This window comes from Nelusetta ayraudi, unplaced genomic scaffold (genome assembly GCF_046127955.1).
Source record: "Nelusetta ayraudi isolate G7.1 ecotype Tasmania unplaced genomic scaffold, CSIRO-AGI_Nayr_v1 ptg000011l, whole genome shotgun sequence".
Classification (NCBI taxonomy): domain Eukaryota; kingdom Metazoa; phylum Chordata; class Actinopteri; order Tetraodontiformes; family Monacanthidae; genus Nelusetta; species Nelusetta ayraudi.
This window is the reverse complement of record NW_027466061.1, coordinates 1894674-1911182: the sequence shown is the minus strand read 5'-3', so window position 1 is coordinate 1911182 and position 16509 is coordinate 1894674. Positions and strand designations below refer to the sequence as shown.

The following is a 16509-nucleotide window of genomic DNA, read 5'->3' as shown; positions in this document are numbered from 1 at the left end:
ATTGTACCCTTTGTTGTCTTGATTCCTTTTCTTTAATCCATCCACACATTAAAAACAGGGTTCTGCTGGTTTCCTATCAGCAACTCCCAGCTGCTCCCAACCAACGGTGTAAGGCCACAACAGTAGTTAAAAAAAAAAAAAAAAAAAGCCTCCCACTTCGTGTCAACTATAAATTCTTGTCTGTGTGAGTGATGCTTTCCGGTAGTCATGGAAACCTAATATAATAGACCCCCTCCCCGCCCTTCCCTCTAGTCGCTTGCTCACCGCCACCCCCCTCCAGCCCCCCTCTCTCTAGCAGTCTGCGAGTCTCTCTCTCTCTCTCTCTCTCTCTCTCTCTCTCTCTCTCCCTCTCTCTCCATCCACGCCAAAAGCTCTTTAGGTACTTTGCGCATGTACGGCCAGTCAAAGCGAGCAATTGCATCGAGTCCAAGATGGCGAAAACACGTCTGGCTTGCCTCCTGACTCTCCTCTCAACTCACTGTAAGTATCCCAAAAAAATCACTCGGAAGTGGCTTTGGTGTTGCTCGCGGTTCTCCTCGGGGAAAGCGGGCCGTCGGACGGCGTTCACTTCTCACTTGTGTTTGCCCGAGATTTTACAAGCGGCGTCATTGTTTCAAAAGAAACAGGGAGACCACCTCAAAAATGAGCGCGGCAACTGGCGTTAAACTCAAAGAAGACTGACAACAAACGCCGAACTACCGACAGGCAAACAGTCGGGGTGTTTTTTAATGATTGTGTCAATGATATGTCGAAAATAGTCGCATTGGTAGAAGTTCTGGCCGTATGAAAAATGCCACCGCGAACGTCTCCCACATCTGACCCGAGTCCGATTGTGTGGTTCAGTTGTAGAAATGTGTTCCGAGTGTGAGACGAGCCGCTCCGTGTTCGTGTCCGAGTGTCCGACGTTACCGCCCGCGCCTCGGCACCACGTTGTTTTATTTGTATCCCCCTCGCCCCCACCCCGCTCTCAAAAAAAAAAAAAGTTTTATGCCCGCAAGTTTGGGACGGAGACCGGTCGTTTGTGAATTAAATATGAGTCGAGGCAGCCGCGCTGTGGAACTATTTCGCGTGGTTTCGGAGCCGTGGCGATGGCCGAGTTGTCGAACGTAGTGATGCGAGATAACGGTTTTGTTCCTGCGGCGGAGTGGCGCAGGCTGTCCGCGGGAGGAGCCAGCCAGCCAGCCGGGGATACCGAGGCTCCTCCAACCCCCTCCTCCTTCTCCTCCTCCCCCTGGAACCCTTAAACCGCACCGCCGCTTAACCGGTCAACTGAAGAGCCGTCGGAAAATCGATTCGCTTCGCTAAATCCTCCTTTAAGACACCATATTTCAACGTTGTGAGTCCCCTTAGGGCGAGCCGTACGAACTGCTACACCCACGTTGCAATACTTTTGCAGTTTAACGCATGAGCCTCAGGTTAATGTGAGCTTATAAATATATAAACATTTTTAACAACGGTGTTTATTTAGTTTTTCTAATTAATTGTTCATAAATGATGGGGTACCGAAGATAGATGCACATTTCTAGGCAGAACAAATAAACTCGGTACCTGATGGACAAACCAAAAACCACTTGTTGCCAAAACAATATATTTTTTCCTCCTATCTTCCTTTCCGAGTTACACAAAAGCTTTTGCTCCTCCTTTAAACAATATACTGAAATACAGTGAAACAAAAGTAACAATAGGAGGGTTTTGCTCAGGTTATTGGGGATTTTAAAGATATTAAAGATTTGTCTTGTTTCTAACCTTTCACCAGACAGGACACAAAAACCATGGTCTCAACTACAGCTCATCTTTATATCAATAGGTTTTAATGTTTGGCTGGGTTACAGGCTTTTTTTTCTTCTTTTTTATAAAAAAAAAAAAAAAAAAAAGCTTCAGCTTATTAGCAATGCTACTCATACAAAATGCAATAAGTATTCTCAAGTCCTTCGTAATTGTTTAGGTTTTAACTACAATTTCTTTTACTGGAGGGTATATGTTTTTCTCTTTTCTCCTCTAAGCAAGACTGGTAAGGACAACCACTCAGATCAAAGGGGGGTGTACAGACGTAAGAACCCCTGTGATCTCTCAAGTGTGTGACTCGGCTTATTCTCTTTGCTTTAATTAGGACTAGCAACGAAGCCTGTTGGAAATCTGTTGCTGCAGTAGCAACACTGTCTCTCGTGCCGCACCTCGAGGCTGGGCGCTCATTTAAATTTTCTCCCTCTCCAAATGATAACGTTTCAAAGTCAGTAATGATGTTCCCCTGAGTTAAGCTGTGGCAGGGCATGATAGCGGCAAAATTGACATTTTTCCAGGGAGGGCAGTGAGCTGGCAAAGATTTAAGAATTTCTTTTGTCTTGCATGGACAGGGCTTAACCATGTGGCTGACTGGCTCCCAGCCAGCGTGGCTACTGTCTTTAGATACTGGACAAATCTGGCTAGACTAAAGCTGGCCGTGGGCCCCTTTATGAGTTACCACTGTGGGCTAATAGTCCCTGATTACAAATAGGCACTCAGTGTAATTAGAATGTCTCTTGTATTTTTGGGAAAAGTTTGGCTCCACAATTACTGTTTGATGCTTCACAAAGCAAGCAAGAAGGTCCACAGTGGAAGCATGCGGTTGGCTTCGATGTTTGGTCCGTAGGCCACACTTATTTCTGTGTCTGTTCGATGTACTTGTTATTTTCAATTCTTGACATTCTTCAGGTATGCGTCCTTTAAATGGTCATGTAACCCCAGCCTTTTCAAATGAAGGCTAAAGCCAACGGGGCTAAGCATAGAAATATCAACTCGGTCATCCGTCAGCGCAGTGAGAGGCGAGGGCCTTTGTTATTTTAAGTACACATGCTCGCAGCAGACTTTCCGCTCTCATATAATGAAATCTGTTAAAATGTTCCATTGTTGGCTTCACCTGACTTCTATTGCTGAAATGTATTCCAAAGTAATAGGCCACGCACTTCAGGAGGACGTCTGCCAAAAGCACTCCTGCCAAGAGCATGGCCAAGAAATGCTGCAAGATGCTAGCTGCGGATTAGTACCAAGCAAATATAAACGTTGAGATCACTCCCTTGACTTTTATAAGAAACACCTGTTAAAAGGTATACTTTAGGCCCTTGGAACATTTTTTAAGTGTTGTCAAATAAAATATTTAGATATAAAAGCCCGAGCACACACATTATTTCCCAAGTACAATTAACCCTTTTGTAACTTGACATTAGCTTTTGTAATAAAGATCAACACCATTATTGAAGCCCCTTGCATCTGAATGAGTACTGTAAGGTAAGGGTCCCATGTCTTCTTCGCTGATGAGTCATTGCGTCACCCGGGAGCTCAAAATATCCACTAAAACTAACCTAGCATAACTCGAGTGTTCATCAGATGACGTTGGACACAGCAGCAACTCCTTGAACATTTGTCCGTATTGCAGCCAAATGTCGGTGCTTTTCTCATCATTGCCATGTGCTGCGCAGTCTTGAGTCTCGGCAGGATTCGGTGTGCCCCCAAGATAATTGTGGATAGTGTCTCCCCTAGGAGGTGCATGCTGTCAGATGTTTCCCTACCCACCCAAACCTTGTAAGCAAATGTTTGGAGACTATCTGAATGGCATGTTAGGGCCCCGCAGGCGAGTCACATTCAGTCTGACATTTTACCGTGGAGACAGTAAATGGCAGAGTAAAACAGGGACAGCCAAACTAAAAGGAGTCCCCAGCTTCAGAGAATTTGTTTGTTACAAGCTGGAAGTGATTTTATCCAGATGGCCTTGAGTGAGTGGTGTCATTGGCGCAACACGCTTATAATAAGCCCCTTTTACTCAACTTGTTGAAGGCTCATGTTATTCTTCTCTGCTCTGTATAAGAAAGGCGGGCAAGGAAGCCTGTTTTGCCTCAAAGAAGACAGCAGAAGCTAAATGAAATTTGCTATAAAAAAAAAGGAGTGCTAGCAAAATGTGTAGCCGTGTCAAATGTTTGTTGTTTTATCATCTCTTTTGCTGTCTGAGTGACACCCCTGTAAAGGCGTGCCATCTGGTTTTGTTTTGTTTCCTGTTAATTCCCATTCCCACCTATTCCCTAGGAACGTTGATAAATGTTCCATCATTACACAGTTCTGATAAGGTCTCTGTCCAACGGCACAAGCGAAAAACAGAGAACAGAAATGAAGACAGATACATTAAATATATGTGTTTTTGTAGTTTTGGGTTGTTATTGTTTTAACTCGGAGTGGCCACTGATTTATTTTTACTCAGGAAAAAAAGATTTTGTCATTTGCAATTTTGTATTTTCAAAGATTACTTGCTTCATTTTTGTTATTACTCGTTCCAGTCCTGTCATGTGGACATGCAGTGTGTGCAACAACAAACACCACGGGATAAAGTTTAAGCAGCACATGGCCCTCTCTCTGGAATGACCCGAAACAGCTGAGCAGGCGTGGGTGGTGGTGCTTTGAGCAGCATTGCAGGCGTAACCAGAAATATCTGCTGCGTCCCTCCCAAACCTGAGTGTGTGTTAGCAAATGCAGCATTCCAACTGAAAACACATGGAAGCAGAAACCCTCTCATCACATGCGTGCTGACTTACAATCGCAACCACCTGTTTTCCCGAGGAGATAAAAGGGACTCCTGTGGATGAGTTGGCTGGGGTCAGAGCAGAAAGTGGGCGGAGGGCGAAGAAGGCTCGACATTCAGAAAAACAAACTGGGTGTGAGAGGATGTCTGTTGGTAGAGAAATTAGTTTATCATCATTGCATTCGAGGTGAGGTGAGGTTTTGCCAAATGTCAAGGCACTGTGTGCTTTATAAAATGGTCAAGAGAAGGAACCGATACTCATAAAATAGAAACAAAGCAATACTGGCCTAAGAGGGAAAACTTGACAAAAACTCACAGAAAATATTGTTGCAATCTAAGTGTGTAAAAGGGATATCACATATAGAATAGAATGCAAGCCTTTATTAATCCCACATTGGGGAAATTTGCATAATTACAGCAACAAAATAGTGCAAAATAAGAAAATTGTATTAATTAAAAGAAGTAAAGTAAATATTTATAGAGTAAGAAAGGGGGGGGACAAGATATTTACATCTACAAGCAACAATGAAGGTTTTTTCACTTTGTTTAGATTTAAAATCAGAGACACACACACAGGAAGGACTTGTGACTAAAAGACTTTAATTGCCATCCTGTTTTGAGTAATGAGCTTTTTGAAATCATGACTCTTCCCTGAAAAGAAGGCTAATGTGCTTGTTGGTTTTGATAAGGCACTATTATTTGTTGTTTAGGCTACACTAGATCAACAGGATCATCTCCAAAGATGCCTCCCAAACTGGCTGCTCTAGTTTAGTGTGGCATGAGAGGCTTCCTGTTTGATGATTATTATCTGTGGTCACATGGTACCCCGGGGAGGGAGGAGACACCGTGGTGGTCGAGTGTACACGGGATACTGATGGAGTACGTCAATAGGTCAAAAGAGGCCACCATCGATCAAACATTGGGACACTGTCAGCTTAGTGAAATAATTAGAAGCATCATTAATGACATGGCAGTGAACTACATGCGGCTGAGCCACTGTTGCTTTGGAAGGAAAAGGCTTGGGGCTGCGCTCCCACTGAGAGTCATGACCAGATAATCGCTCCGGATTCATTTTTGTTTACCAGGCTGTAACAAAAGGGCAATTACTGTCTAAAAATAGCCATAAGGCAGAGTCATCTGACAACCTCAGGTGTTTGATCAGAGCTCCTTCCAGACCACCTGATCCATCATTAAAGCATAGGAACTGGACACAGTTTATTTAATCATTTGTGTAGCTCTTTGGTACTTTAGTTTGCTTCAGTTACAGTTCATTTATTTTAATGAAAAGTAATGAGACGTTCGCCTGATCAAAGGTCAAAGGAGCCAATAGTGACTGAGGAACCAGATTGGCCACATCACGAAACTTTAGTAGACCATTTGCAGGTTGTTTTTAAGCAACAGCTAGAACTGAACTATTAAACATATATACATATATTTTTTAATTCTAAACACAAATTTGTGGATGTTCGTCTCTTGAAGAGAGTCTTTCTGGTTTGGGCCCCCATCTTTAAAAAATAATTATTATTTTGAATATTAAGATTTCGTTTGAGTTACTCGCTGAAGAGAAAATCTGAGGCCCATGTAGATCTTATGTGTGTAGCTACTGTCTGTTGTCCACGACGGTACAGCAATTAAAAACCCCTACAGCCGTTGTTATTTTTACCACAAGAACTCTGTGTGCTGACCAGTGGTGTTTGTGTTTAACGCTCGTTTTAGTTCTCACACGTGGTAGTCTGCAATTAGGAGGTTTTCTCTCCTGTGCCCATGACTGTGGAGGCTGCAGGATTTTGTACGCACCTTCCAAACATGCCAACAAGAAAGAGTGGTTTTGTCGCATGGCAGCAGTGTAACCAAGAGTTTAAAACTAAAACAGAAGTTGCTTTTTCACATCGTCAGCCACAGGTGTTATGAAGTGCCGGAGACACTGTAGCAAACTGTATGGCTTTGGAGAGCGAGGGGGTGTTTAATAATAGATTGAACTGTCTCGATGTACATGGTCTGACTGGCCCTTTCCGTCTGTCTTTTTTGAGATTACCAGCTGATCATGGATCACTGAACATCGCCTGAGCGGTGGATGATCATTTGGGGCGTCCCTTAGTATCGCCCATCTTGTTTGATGGGAACAATTTCATGAACGTAAAACTAAATTATTTCACAGGACTTCATGATGGTTACTGGCATCCTACAGATGCAAGTGCAGAAATGTGTGAAAGCAAGCACAGCATGTGCTTGGCAGTCGATGGACATGAGGCAAGCACTTTACGGAGATGTGTGAAAACTCATTTGCACTGGGTATGTAATGAAAAATGAAACACAAATTACTCTCTCACTGAATTGGACTCTGAGTCAAAGATCAATAGTCGACCGTCATCTTTTACAAGATGAGCTCAGTAGTTCCAAGATTTCATGTTGCTCAGGGTAAGACGCAACACAGAAATGGACTTATTAGCAATGATTTGCTCTGCTGTGCGTGCGTGCGTGCACCATGCATACGTGTGAGAGAATGAGAGTGGAGCAGTGCACTAGAAGCACGTAAAATTATTTGTACTAATACGTTCGCGATGAAGGTGTATCACACAAGCTGCGGTTTCAGCTCTGTGGCTATTACTGCCCATCATCTCCTGTCAAACTTAACACCATCTCAAGTTGAGCTCAAAATAATAATGGACACTGCTGAGCATGACAATAAATCTCAAATAAGATTTTAGATTTGATGAGTGTGCTGCAACTGCCTTTTTATCTTTTAGCCGGACTATTAATGGACGATGTGGAGCACTTAGCGGCAGAGTAAAATTCCTATTTCTTCCTACTTTATTTAGTCTTTTGATGCAGCTGATATAGAGATGAAATATTCCATTAACGTTTCAATACTTAAGAGGAGCAATTCTTCTTAGTATCCACCATTAGCAGAGCCACTGCCAGCAGATGGTTAGTGTAGCGTTTCGTTAAGACCGAAAAAACCTGGCTCTGTCTGAAGGCAACACAATCACCGAGAGGGACCCTCCAGGATAAGTGCATGATTTAACATGTGGACTATTTCTGGGAGTTCTGGCTTCGCGGAGTCTTTGCTGGTTAGTCAGCAACTACCCAGAGGCAAGAAATAGTGTGCCGCATGCCCCCCCTCCCAGTGAAGTGGCATCTCACACAGACGGAGCAAACGTGATATAATGTGTTCATGATTGAACTTTAGATCGGCATGTTTGAGTATCTAGTTAGCCTGGGGCGAGACTCTTCACTGTGAATGCTGAACAGAGCTGCTGGCTTGGGCTCGGAGAGAAGGGTATCAAACAGTCCCTCTCGTGTATTTCTCGGAATGTCTCGCTACTTCGCTTAACATGTAAATGAAGAGTCGTGGACATACTTGCAGTCGTCACAGCGCTTCTGCATGAAAACGTCCACCAGTACTGACAGAATGCTATCAGCTGACCAGACAGAAAGAGCTGGCAGATTGTAACCAGACCATCTGGCCATATGGTACGGGGTTCTATCCCTTCCGGGTTACTGAGTTGTAAATATGCCGGGATTGTATGGAAACAGATCCCACTGCTATGCTGTTTGGCTGCTGTCCATAGACATTTTGCTGTCCTGTCACTGTCATTTCCCTGTATTGTACATTGACCATTTCTAGCTGGGGCACTCAGGTCAGATTTTGAGACGGTCCGGAGAACAAATTGTCATGAAAACCCCTCAGCGCTCTCTCTCCCCCAAAGCCCAATAAAAACTCCCTATCAGCTGTGCAAAGAAGTGTCCTCGTTGGAAGAGATGTGAGATGGAAGAGGAATAAATACTTAACGAGGGCGGAAATGGTTGATATCTCACATTTTAATGGAATTTCTTGATTCTGTCAGAAAAGATCATTAGTGCCTGAATCGTCGACGCTTCAAGGCCCCACCGTGTTATAAGCTACACACACACACACACACACACACACACACACACACACACACACACACACACACACACACACACAGTACTGTTGCCACTTGTGTGTGAGGCCATACTTTCGGTAAGTAAGTGCCTCAGATATTTGTCAGGATGCCAAGCATAGACGGCGAGCCTGCGACATGGTTGCCGGCCCGTCTGAGCCTCGGTAGGACAGGCTTTACATGTGTGTCACAGGGAGCAATGGAGGGGAAAGAGGAGAGAGCGATTTAGGTGGATTTTATCGTGACTCACTGGTTTGTCAGGCGTTTGTCATCATTTGTAACAGGTCACACAAAATCACCAGGCTGCAGCCTTAAAGCTGATCGGAGTCTTAGAGTGAGCATTAAGTTGTGGCTGTCTTATAATTTTAGCTACCAAACCCTTTTGGAGATTTGTGTGAACCACTGACAGCACCCAAGCCCCCCCCCCGCCCACCCAGCAACACCAAGAGGAGCGTGGTGTTCTTTCTTTTCCGGTGGGGCAGTGTTGAATTACAAGAAAGGGGGGGAAAGGGAGGAAAGTTCCATGAGATAGAAAGAGTCCGTTAAAAGTCCACAGCCCATCTGTGTAAAGGGATTTCCTCAATTCTCTGGCCATTTAGAAGGCAATTAAGGAAATTGTCAGTTTCTTAACAATAAACCTCATATCCAGTGAAGAAGCAGCCATTCCCGAAATAACCGTCCTATCAGCTTTGCCATTTCCTTTCACAAGCCCGTTCCAATTCCAAGATTCCAGATGAGCGTACAATGGTCATTAACAGAGCTTTAAAGGTAAAGCTTAAAGAATCCTTTGGGCTTGAGAAGATTTCTCACACAGCATTATGTCGGATTTTCCACTCATACTTATATTGTCGCGTGAAATCCCAGGCCACATGGACAAACTCGAGCCACTAATACGGTTAAAGATAATTAACTGTGAGTTTTGATACTGAAAGGATAAAAAAATTAAAATAATAGCTGGAATAATGAAACAATCCCATTTTGCTGTTCTCGATCATAGCCCAGTGAAAGCTCCATTCCGCTACATTTCCTAATCATTTTTAATGAAGCGTAGTCCATCAGCCTGGCTTTGCACTCCTGCTGAACTTGCCATTTTCATCTATTAAAAATTCTTGGATTTTTTTTTTTTTTTTTTTTTCTAAACCTACTCATTACTTTTACCCATGATGAAAATTAGAGAATTGATCATGTCCCTGTAATTCATCACCCCCGGAAGCACAGTCTAGAGTCTATTACTTTTTCCAATGTGCAGTTACAGTCATGTAACACCAAGAATGTCATTTCTGTCTTTAATGAATGATTTTGTTCAAAAATTCTCTGCTTAAGGCAGCCAGACAGATTTTTCTCGTGCTTGCCTCTCTGGCAACAGGCAAAAAAAAAAAAGTGTCTCTGCCAAAGGTTATGTAGGTTAGATATACTTCATTAATTCTGTACCAAAGGCATTGCTACTAATCCAAATTCCCAAATCTTCCGACTTGAGAATTTGGAAATGCCAGCCGACGAGCTCCTTTTTCTGAGTCCTTCGCCATGTTGAAACCTAAAAAACAACAAAGTTATCTCTGGCTCGAAGCGTATTTCCAAGCTGACTCAGGATTTTGAGACAAAAGCAGGTTCTTTAGGTGCATGACTTGTCTCTCGATTAGTTACAGATGGGATTCTTGTCTCCCTCATCTGTATAAACAAAGCAACATCTCAAAGTTATACTCCCAACCCTTGAGTACACCAAGCCCAGATGTGTGCTTGCTAAAATATTCAACATACAAAAGCAAAGAGCCAACAAATTATTTATCAAGAAAATAAAAAACAACAGCAGAAAACACGAGAACAAAAGCCTTTTAGTCTGCAGGGGCAAAGTTTACAGTGCACGCATAAGGCCATGGAATATGTGTGTGCGTGTGTCTGTATGGGTGGTGAACATAACTGGGCTACCAACCGCTGTTCTCCTAAAGTTGAACCCAGGGCTCCCTCTCAACCACCGATTCTGGCCCAATCTGGTTTGAACTGGAACAATGATCTTCGGGTTTCATGAGCTTTCCGCCACACTTTCAGGGGGAATCTGCGTCTCTCTGCTGACGAGTGTCTCGGCACGGCCTGTGTCCAGCCGGTGATCAGCGTAATGAATCCCCCGACTTTACACAACCCCACCGCACTGCCCCACCCCCACCCGCCCTTCCATCCTCCCCTTCCCTAGCCAAGGATCACTCATGCAGAAATGAGCGAGTGTACAGTTTTAACTCAGATCACCAACACTCAAGATCATCAGTGTTCACATCTGTGGGCGGCTTCCTTTGGGGCGATTGTTGGCGTGGTAGCGTTGTTCACTGAGACGTTCAGTTCTGCATCAGGGGATGCGCTCAGCAGCACTGCTGTGCCATGCCGTGCTGTGCTGTGCTGGTATTCATCCTAAAGGGCTTGAGCCGGATCCAAGTATGACGATCTGCACTGGATGGAACTTATGTCTGCACTCCTCCACCCCCCCCCCCCCCCACCCCCGTATTTAGGATGGATGCATTTAAGTAGATTGAGTTTGGCTTTTTGCCAGCAAGATACGGCCCATCAGCACTGGGCCTGCTGAGAGTGCACCACAGAATCCGGCACAGTCTTCAGGTTCCTTACAGAGAGAGCATCAGACAGGCTGATGATTCAGTAATTAGTGGAAGACTTTGCTTGCTGTGACTGACTTATGTTTACTTGGAAATAATTACATAGAGGGTTAACGTTGCACATAAGTGCCGTAATTCTCTACATCAGTATTGCATGTGAAGCAGCCACAAAGTAAAAACAGACCTGGACTTGCAGTTGAAATATATTAGCTAAAATGATTGCATCTGTTCACTTTTTCTTGTCACCAATCATTGTCACAGGTGTGCATGGGTCTATCCCAGAAAACTCAGGGCAAATGTAGGGTACAACCTTGGAGGAATGTATCGTCTGGCCAACAGAAGGAGAGAAACAACCATGTGCTGAATTGGGAGTGAGGAGATAAATTTTGTCTTTAAATTTAACTACCAAAAATTCATCGTATTTCGGTGCTTAAAGGGGTGGTTCAGCACACTGGCTAACTTCGAAGTGAGCTCCTATGTCCAAAAATCTGAAGCACCCTTTTATTCTAAATGGGCTCAATAAGGTCTTGCCTTTCTCCCCTATGGTGACCTACGTTTTCAAACTAATTGTCTAAATACTTGACACGTGTACAACACATGTATCTGAGAACACAAGGCAGCAAAAGTGTTGGACCCAAATAGAGACACAAGGAGAATGAGAAGTTGAATGACAGGTTGCCAGCTGTCCCCTATTCTTAAAACTGAAGCAACTTGGAGCCCAGCTATTGTTCCTAGCACCAGTCAGTTTCACTATGGCCAGGGCACCTTTACATCCTGTTGCGTGTGTGATGGTGGCACAGTAAAAAGGCCCGAGACAGAGTGGGAGGCATGAAATGTATGGCTGTCTCGTGCCTTTGTCTGGTATTTCCCACGGAAACCCATCAAGGATTCCTGCCCGAGCAGGTGATGGAAGTGTGGCTCCAGCGGGGGCTGGTCAGATGGTTTCTTTCCCCAGCTGTTGTTTCAGCGACATTCCCTCTCTCAATGCCCAGCCAGCCTGTGCAAACTATTTGAGTTTGCCGTACGCACATTTGTTGTCTGATGGGGGCTGCTTGTCGGCAAATTCTTGAAGTGGAAATCGCACACTTTGTACTTGAGGGTTTGTGTGTGTGTGTGTGTGTGTGTGTGTGTGTGTGTGTGTGTGTGCTTATTATGCTGGTGTGCATTAAGAACTGTAAATGAGTAACAGTCATGATGTTTTTCTATTCTGTGTTGCGTAATTGCATTTAGGAGTCTGCTTTCGTTTTGTGGCATTTAAATGAATGCATCTCTTCTCTTTTAAATTAGAAGGTATTTTAGAGGACACCACCCTCTAAAAATACACTGCAAGCTTCTAAATTATATTTGTGTATCATACGATTTCCTTTCATCAGAAACCGAACAGACCCTTAGGTAAAGACTACACTTTCAAACATGATACATTCAAAAGCAAATGTTGTGTTTTCCCATGAACCTTGTGTATGAAGATACAATTGTGTATCTGTTGATTGGGCTGGAGCTAATATCAGAGACGAACCATGTCCTTAAGGCCTTGAGAGAAATTCATCTGTGTTGACAGCAAATATGCAGCTACCGAACGACTGTCATTGTCAATAAAAGTATCGTCACATTAGAGATGATGATTTCAAGTTGCCATCATCCTAAAGGAATCTTTTGGCCATGTACCCTACTCCTGGTTAAAACCAGCGCACAACATTAGGGATTTTCCAAAGCAAAACTGTTTACTTAGACGATTCCAATTAACGATACTTTAAACATTATCAATATTGTTTGTATTTTCATTTGACTTGTTCTTTTTTTATCAAGCGTTTAAAGGTACAGAGAAATTACATTTCTTAAACTCATTACTGAAGCTGTTCAAAATGTTTTTGGTATTTTTGAAGGAAGCAGAGACATTGATTCACATCGGCTGATGCATGAGTCATGAAATAACCTTTTTTGTAATATTTAAACATCATTTAAACAAACAATATTTAAACAACAAAAAACAACAAACAGCTTCACACCCTTTTGTTGGTGCACTTTCTTGGTTTAAAGCTCACACAGGCAATAGATGACCCCCCCCGGTCCGTCATCACAGCCTGTCCGTCAGCTCATCTCACCTGTGACCACTCATCCCCACACTTTCACCTTTCACACACTTTCTTTGACCACACATTCTGCACTCCTCCCTGGCGTTCTGTTAGTGCTTACTAAGGAACAATGAAGCACTTAGAATTGCCTCCCACATCCCATGCAACACACAGGCTGGTGTCAGAATTTTCAAGGAAATCATTGTTAGAGCAAACCTGTAATGTGTTGACCTTTGACTCTTAATATGGTCGACAGTGTTGGCTTTCAGCCCACACAGACTGGGACTGGGAACACACTCCAACTTCCCTGGAAATGATATCCGCATTATAACAGTTTTGTTTGGTTTTCTTTTTTGTGATAGCACTGAATTTCGCATCAGAGTCAAAACAGGGCCTGGTAGATATGCTTGACTGTTGGAAATCAGCTGCGAGAGTTGTCAAAAGCTAATAGCATCTAGATGACTGAGCTGAATGCTGCTGGGAGGCCACATTATGAAGACTTTATAAGCTTCCTACTGACATCTCACACATTATGCTCCCGAGTGCCGCAAATGTGCAACTACACAGTCCAAGACAAGAGCATTTGGCTGCACTCTCGCCATGTCTGTTTAATGCACTGTTGGATTTGTCCCTTAGCATTCATGCGTGGTTGGGTAACGCCATTAAGATACAATGAGTATCAAATGAGTCCCTTTGCAAAGCAGGGACGCCTCACCCCTGCATTCAAATATTCATATTCTGTGTTTATGACTTGCAATAGTTTGTTGGAGTAGGTTGTAGAGTGTTTGTTGATATTTCAACTTTCTTGATTTAAAGACGGAAGGTAAATTCAGTTTATTGACATTGATGTAATATTACTGAAGTGCCAAGCTACAGTATAGAATAGAAAACAGAAAACACGGTTCCTGCATTGGATTGTCTTCAGAAAAGAGACACAATTTTGACAAATTTTAGAACATCTATGAGTCACGTTTTTTTTAAACTGTCATTTGAAATAAATGAAAAATTTGGTTGGCCACCAAAATGATTCTTAAAATTAAGCGTTAGTTTGTGTATGTAAAGGCTGCAGTCATTCAACTCAGATCTTTTCCCCATGGGCCGTGCATCCTTGGAGCACGCAGGAAGCGAGGCTGATTAAACCTTTCCGTCCTGCTAAGTCAACATGTCTCTGCTTTGTGAGGCTGTATTATTGTTCAGTTGTCAGTCGAGCCTTAGCTCATCATGGTCAGCTACGCTTGCCGTCCGCACATTTAACAATGAGCGCTGATCTCTGCAGGTTGTGGCCCAGTAGCTCAGCCACCACCCCACCTCCCCACCTCCCCCAGCACCAGCCAAACCAGCATTATTAGGTCCAGGAACTGCTGGCTAGTCAAAAAAAAAAGACCCATGTTAATATCCCAGCATCCAGATTAGCCCGATATCTGCAGATGTGACTGTTTTCAGATCTTTGTATGTTGTGGAGGAATTATTGGTTAATCCTTGATGGCACGCTGAGGGAAAGCTTTCGAAATGGGGTAATATTTCTATTGAGCATCAAGTGTGTGTGTGTGTGTGTCTGTCTGTGTGTGTGTGTCTGTCTGTCTGTCTGTGTGTGTGTTAAGCGGGTGGGGGAGGTATTTGGTGTGTGTGTGTGTGTGTGTGTGTGTGTGTGTGTGTGTATGCGCAGTTGAAAGGACAGGCTGCCGAATGTTATCCAGGGATTTGCCGCCATGTATTATCATCTGTTGAGTTCATTGTTGACTTGCAGAAAGGATATAGGTTGGTGCACAGTGGCAGACAGTCACTGTGAAGTCTGCCCCGGTGACGTGTTTGAAGTTGCCTCTCGAGCAAACTCCTAAAATCACGGGATGACACTATCCAGACGTCATTGCCGTGGCCGAAGAAATGTTTATTTTCATCATGCTTGAAAAGGGCCCATGTGGAAATTGCATTCCTAATTAGGATTAAAGAAGGGGTCAGGCAGCCTGGACTAGAATGTGAAGCATTTGCAATGAGCGCCGCTGATGCCATCTGTGCAGAGCGCGGTGAGGAGCTAATTCTGGCGCAGAGTGCGGCGCGATTTAACACAGATTTTTGTGGAAGCAGCTCTGCTTTGAGCACAGGATTTGGTTCTGATTGAACAGAAAAAAAAAACTAATAATAATAATAACAGTTGCATCGGGTTGAATTAGTCGACACCCCATCTGTTAGACCTCCTTTGAGCTGACGCCACGGAGCTTCCCAATTCATTTGGACATCCAACATGTGCAGCATGTCAGATTGCTCGCATAACAGACATGCTGCGCCAGGGGAGGCCCACTCACCCTCTTGGCCTTGCGCTTCGATCTGTTTTGACAGGGCCTTCTTAGAGTCTCCCTCAAGAGGCTGACCTGGGCTGGAAAAACCAGCGACAATTATTTCATCTTGAACTGTGGTCATTGTTTCTGTGGTTGCCTGGCAGAAAGGCCGGGGGAGCTGCCACAGCTTACATGTCTTACTCGGGAAGGTGGTCCCAATTATTAGACTTCAGGGTCTCGGGGCTGATGCTCACAGTCTCTATAAATAGTCACACAACCTATTCTCGCTGTCCTTTTATGCAGCCCCTGATTGGACAGGTTTCTTCCATTGTGTTCACATCCGTAGACTGTAGCTTGGGTACTGCCACTTGCTCTAGAACTGCACAAGTTAATGTTAAAACACAAACCTGCATGTCATGTTGCATGCAGTGAACCTTTGAATGAGAATTGAATTAATAGAATTCCATAGTAACAAATTACATGGGTAAGTCCAAAAGCCAAACTCTTCTGCTTTTTGAAATGTACCTTTGTGCGGCATCACGGTATTTTGAAGGTCTTTCCGACTGGGTTCCTGTCTTCACTTTCACAATATATACAGTCCATGACCATTGTTCTGCTTAATTAAGCATTCATTCACTCCCACTGCCTGAAACTGTGTCACAAAACAAAGGTCTCCATTGGCATGCGTGGCTGCTGGGACCATGTGCACAAGCAGTGTGACTTCAAACAACGGTACTATTTTCATCCAGCAGCCAGTATCTGAGTGTATCTGTGCCAGGGAGATTTCACATGACTTTGTGAACGTGAAAGACCATCATTGAGGACCATTCGTTGAGCATGACTCCCCCTCCAAATGCCTGATTGTCGAGAACAACTTCAGACTTTTATCACTCGAAGTAATATGCAGCCACGCGCAGGTGCTTGGTGCCTGAAACGGTTCATACACTTTCTTTGGCACCTAATGCGTTTCCTATTGATGCTCTTAGTCCAACTGTTGCTTATGCCTTTAGTATTGTTGTAGCAAATAGTTGTGTGACATTAAGTCAATAACAAGGGGATCGAGAATTGCAGATTTGTATCAATGAAATG

The 16509-nt window shown here is 43.8% G+C and overlaps 1 protein-coding gene across 1 annotated transcript in view; it reads left to right on the top strand.

The window, feature by feature from the left end:
- Nucleotides 1-335: 335 nt before the first annotated feature.
- Nucleotides 336-16509, top strand: part of jam3b (junctional adhesion molecule 3b) — a 33355-nt gene continuing 17181 nt past the window's right edge. The window contains exon 1 of the mRNA XM_076019976.1: nucleotides 336-480. Coding sequence (XP_075876091.1) covers nucleotides 432-480 — 49 coding nt within the window. The 5' untranslated portion in view covers nucleotides 336-431. The remainder of the gene's footprint in view (nucleotides 481-16509) is intronic.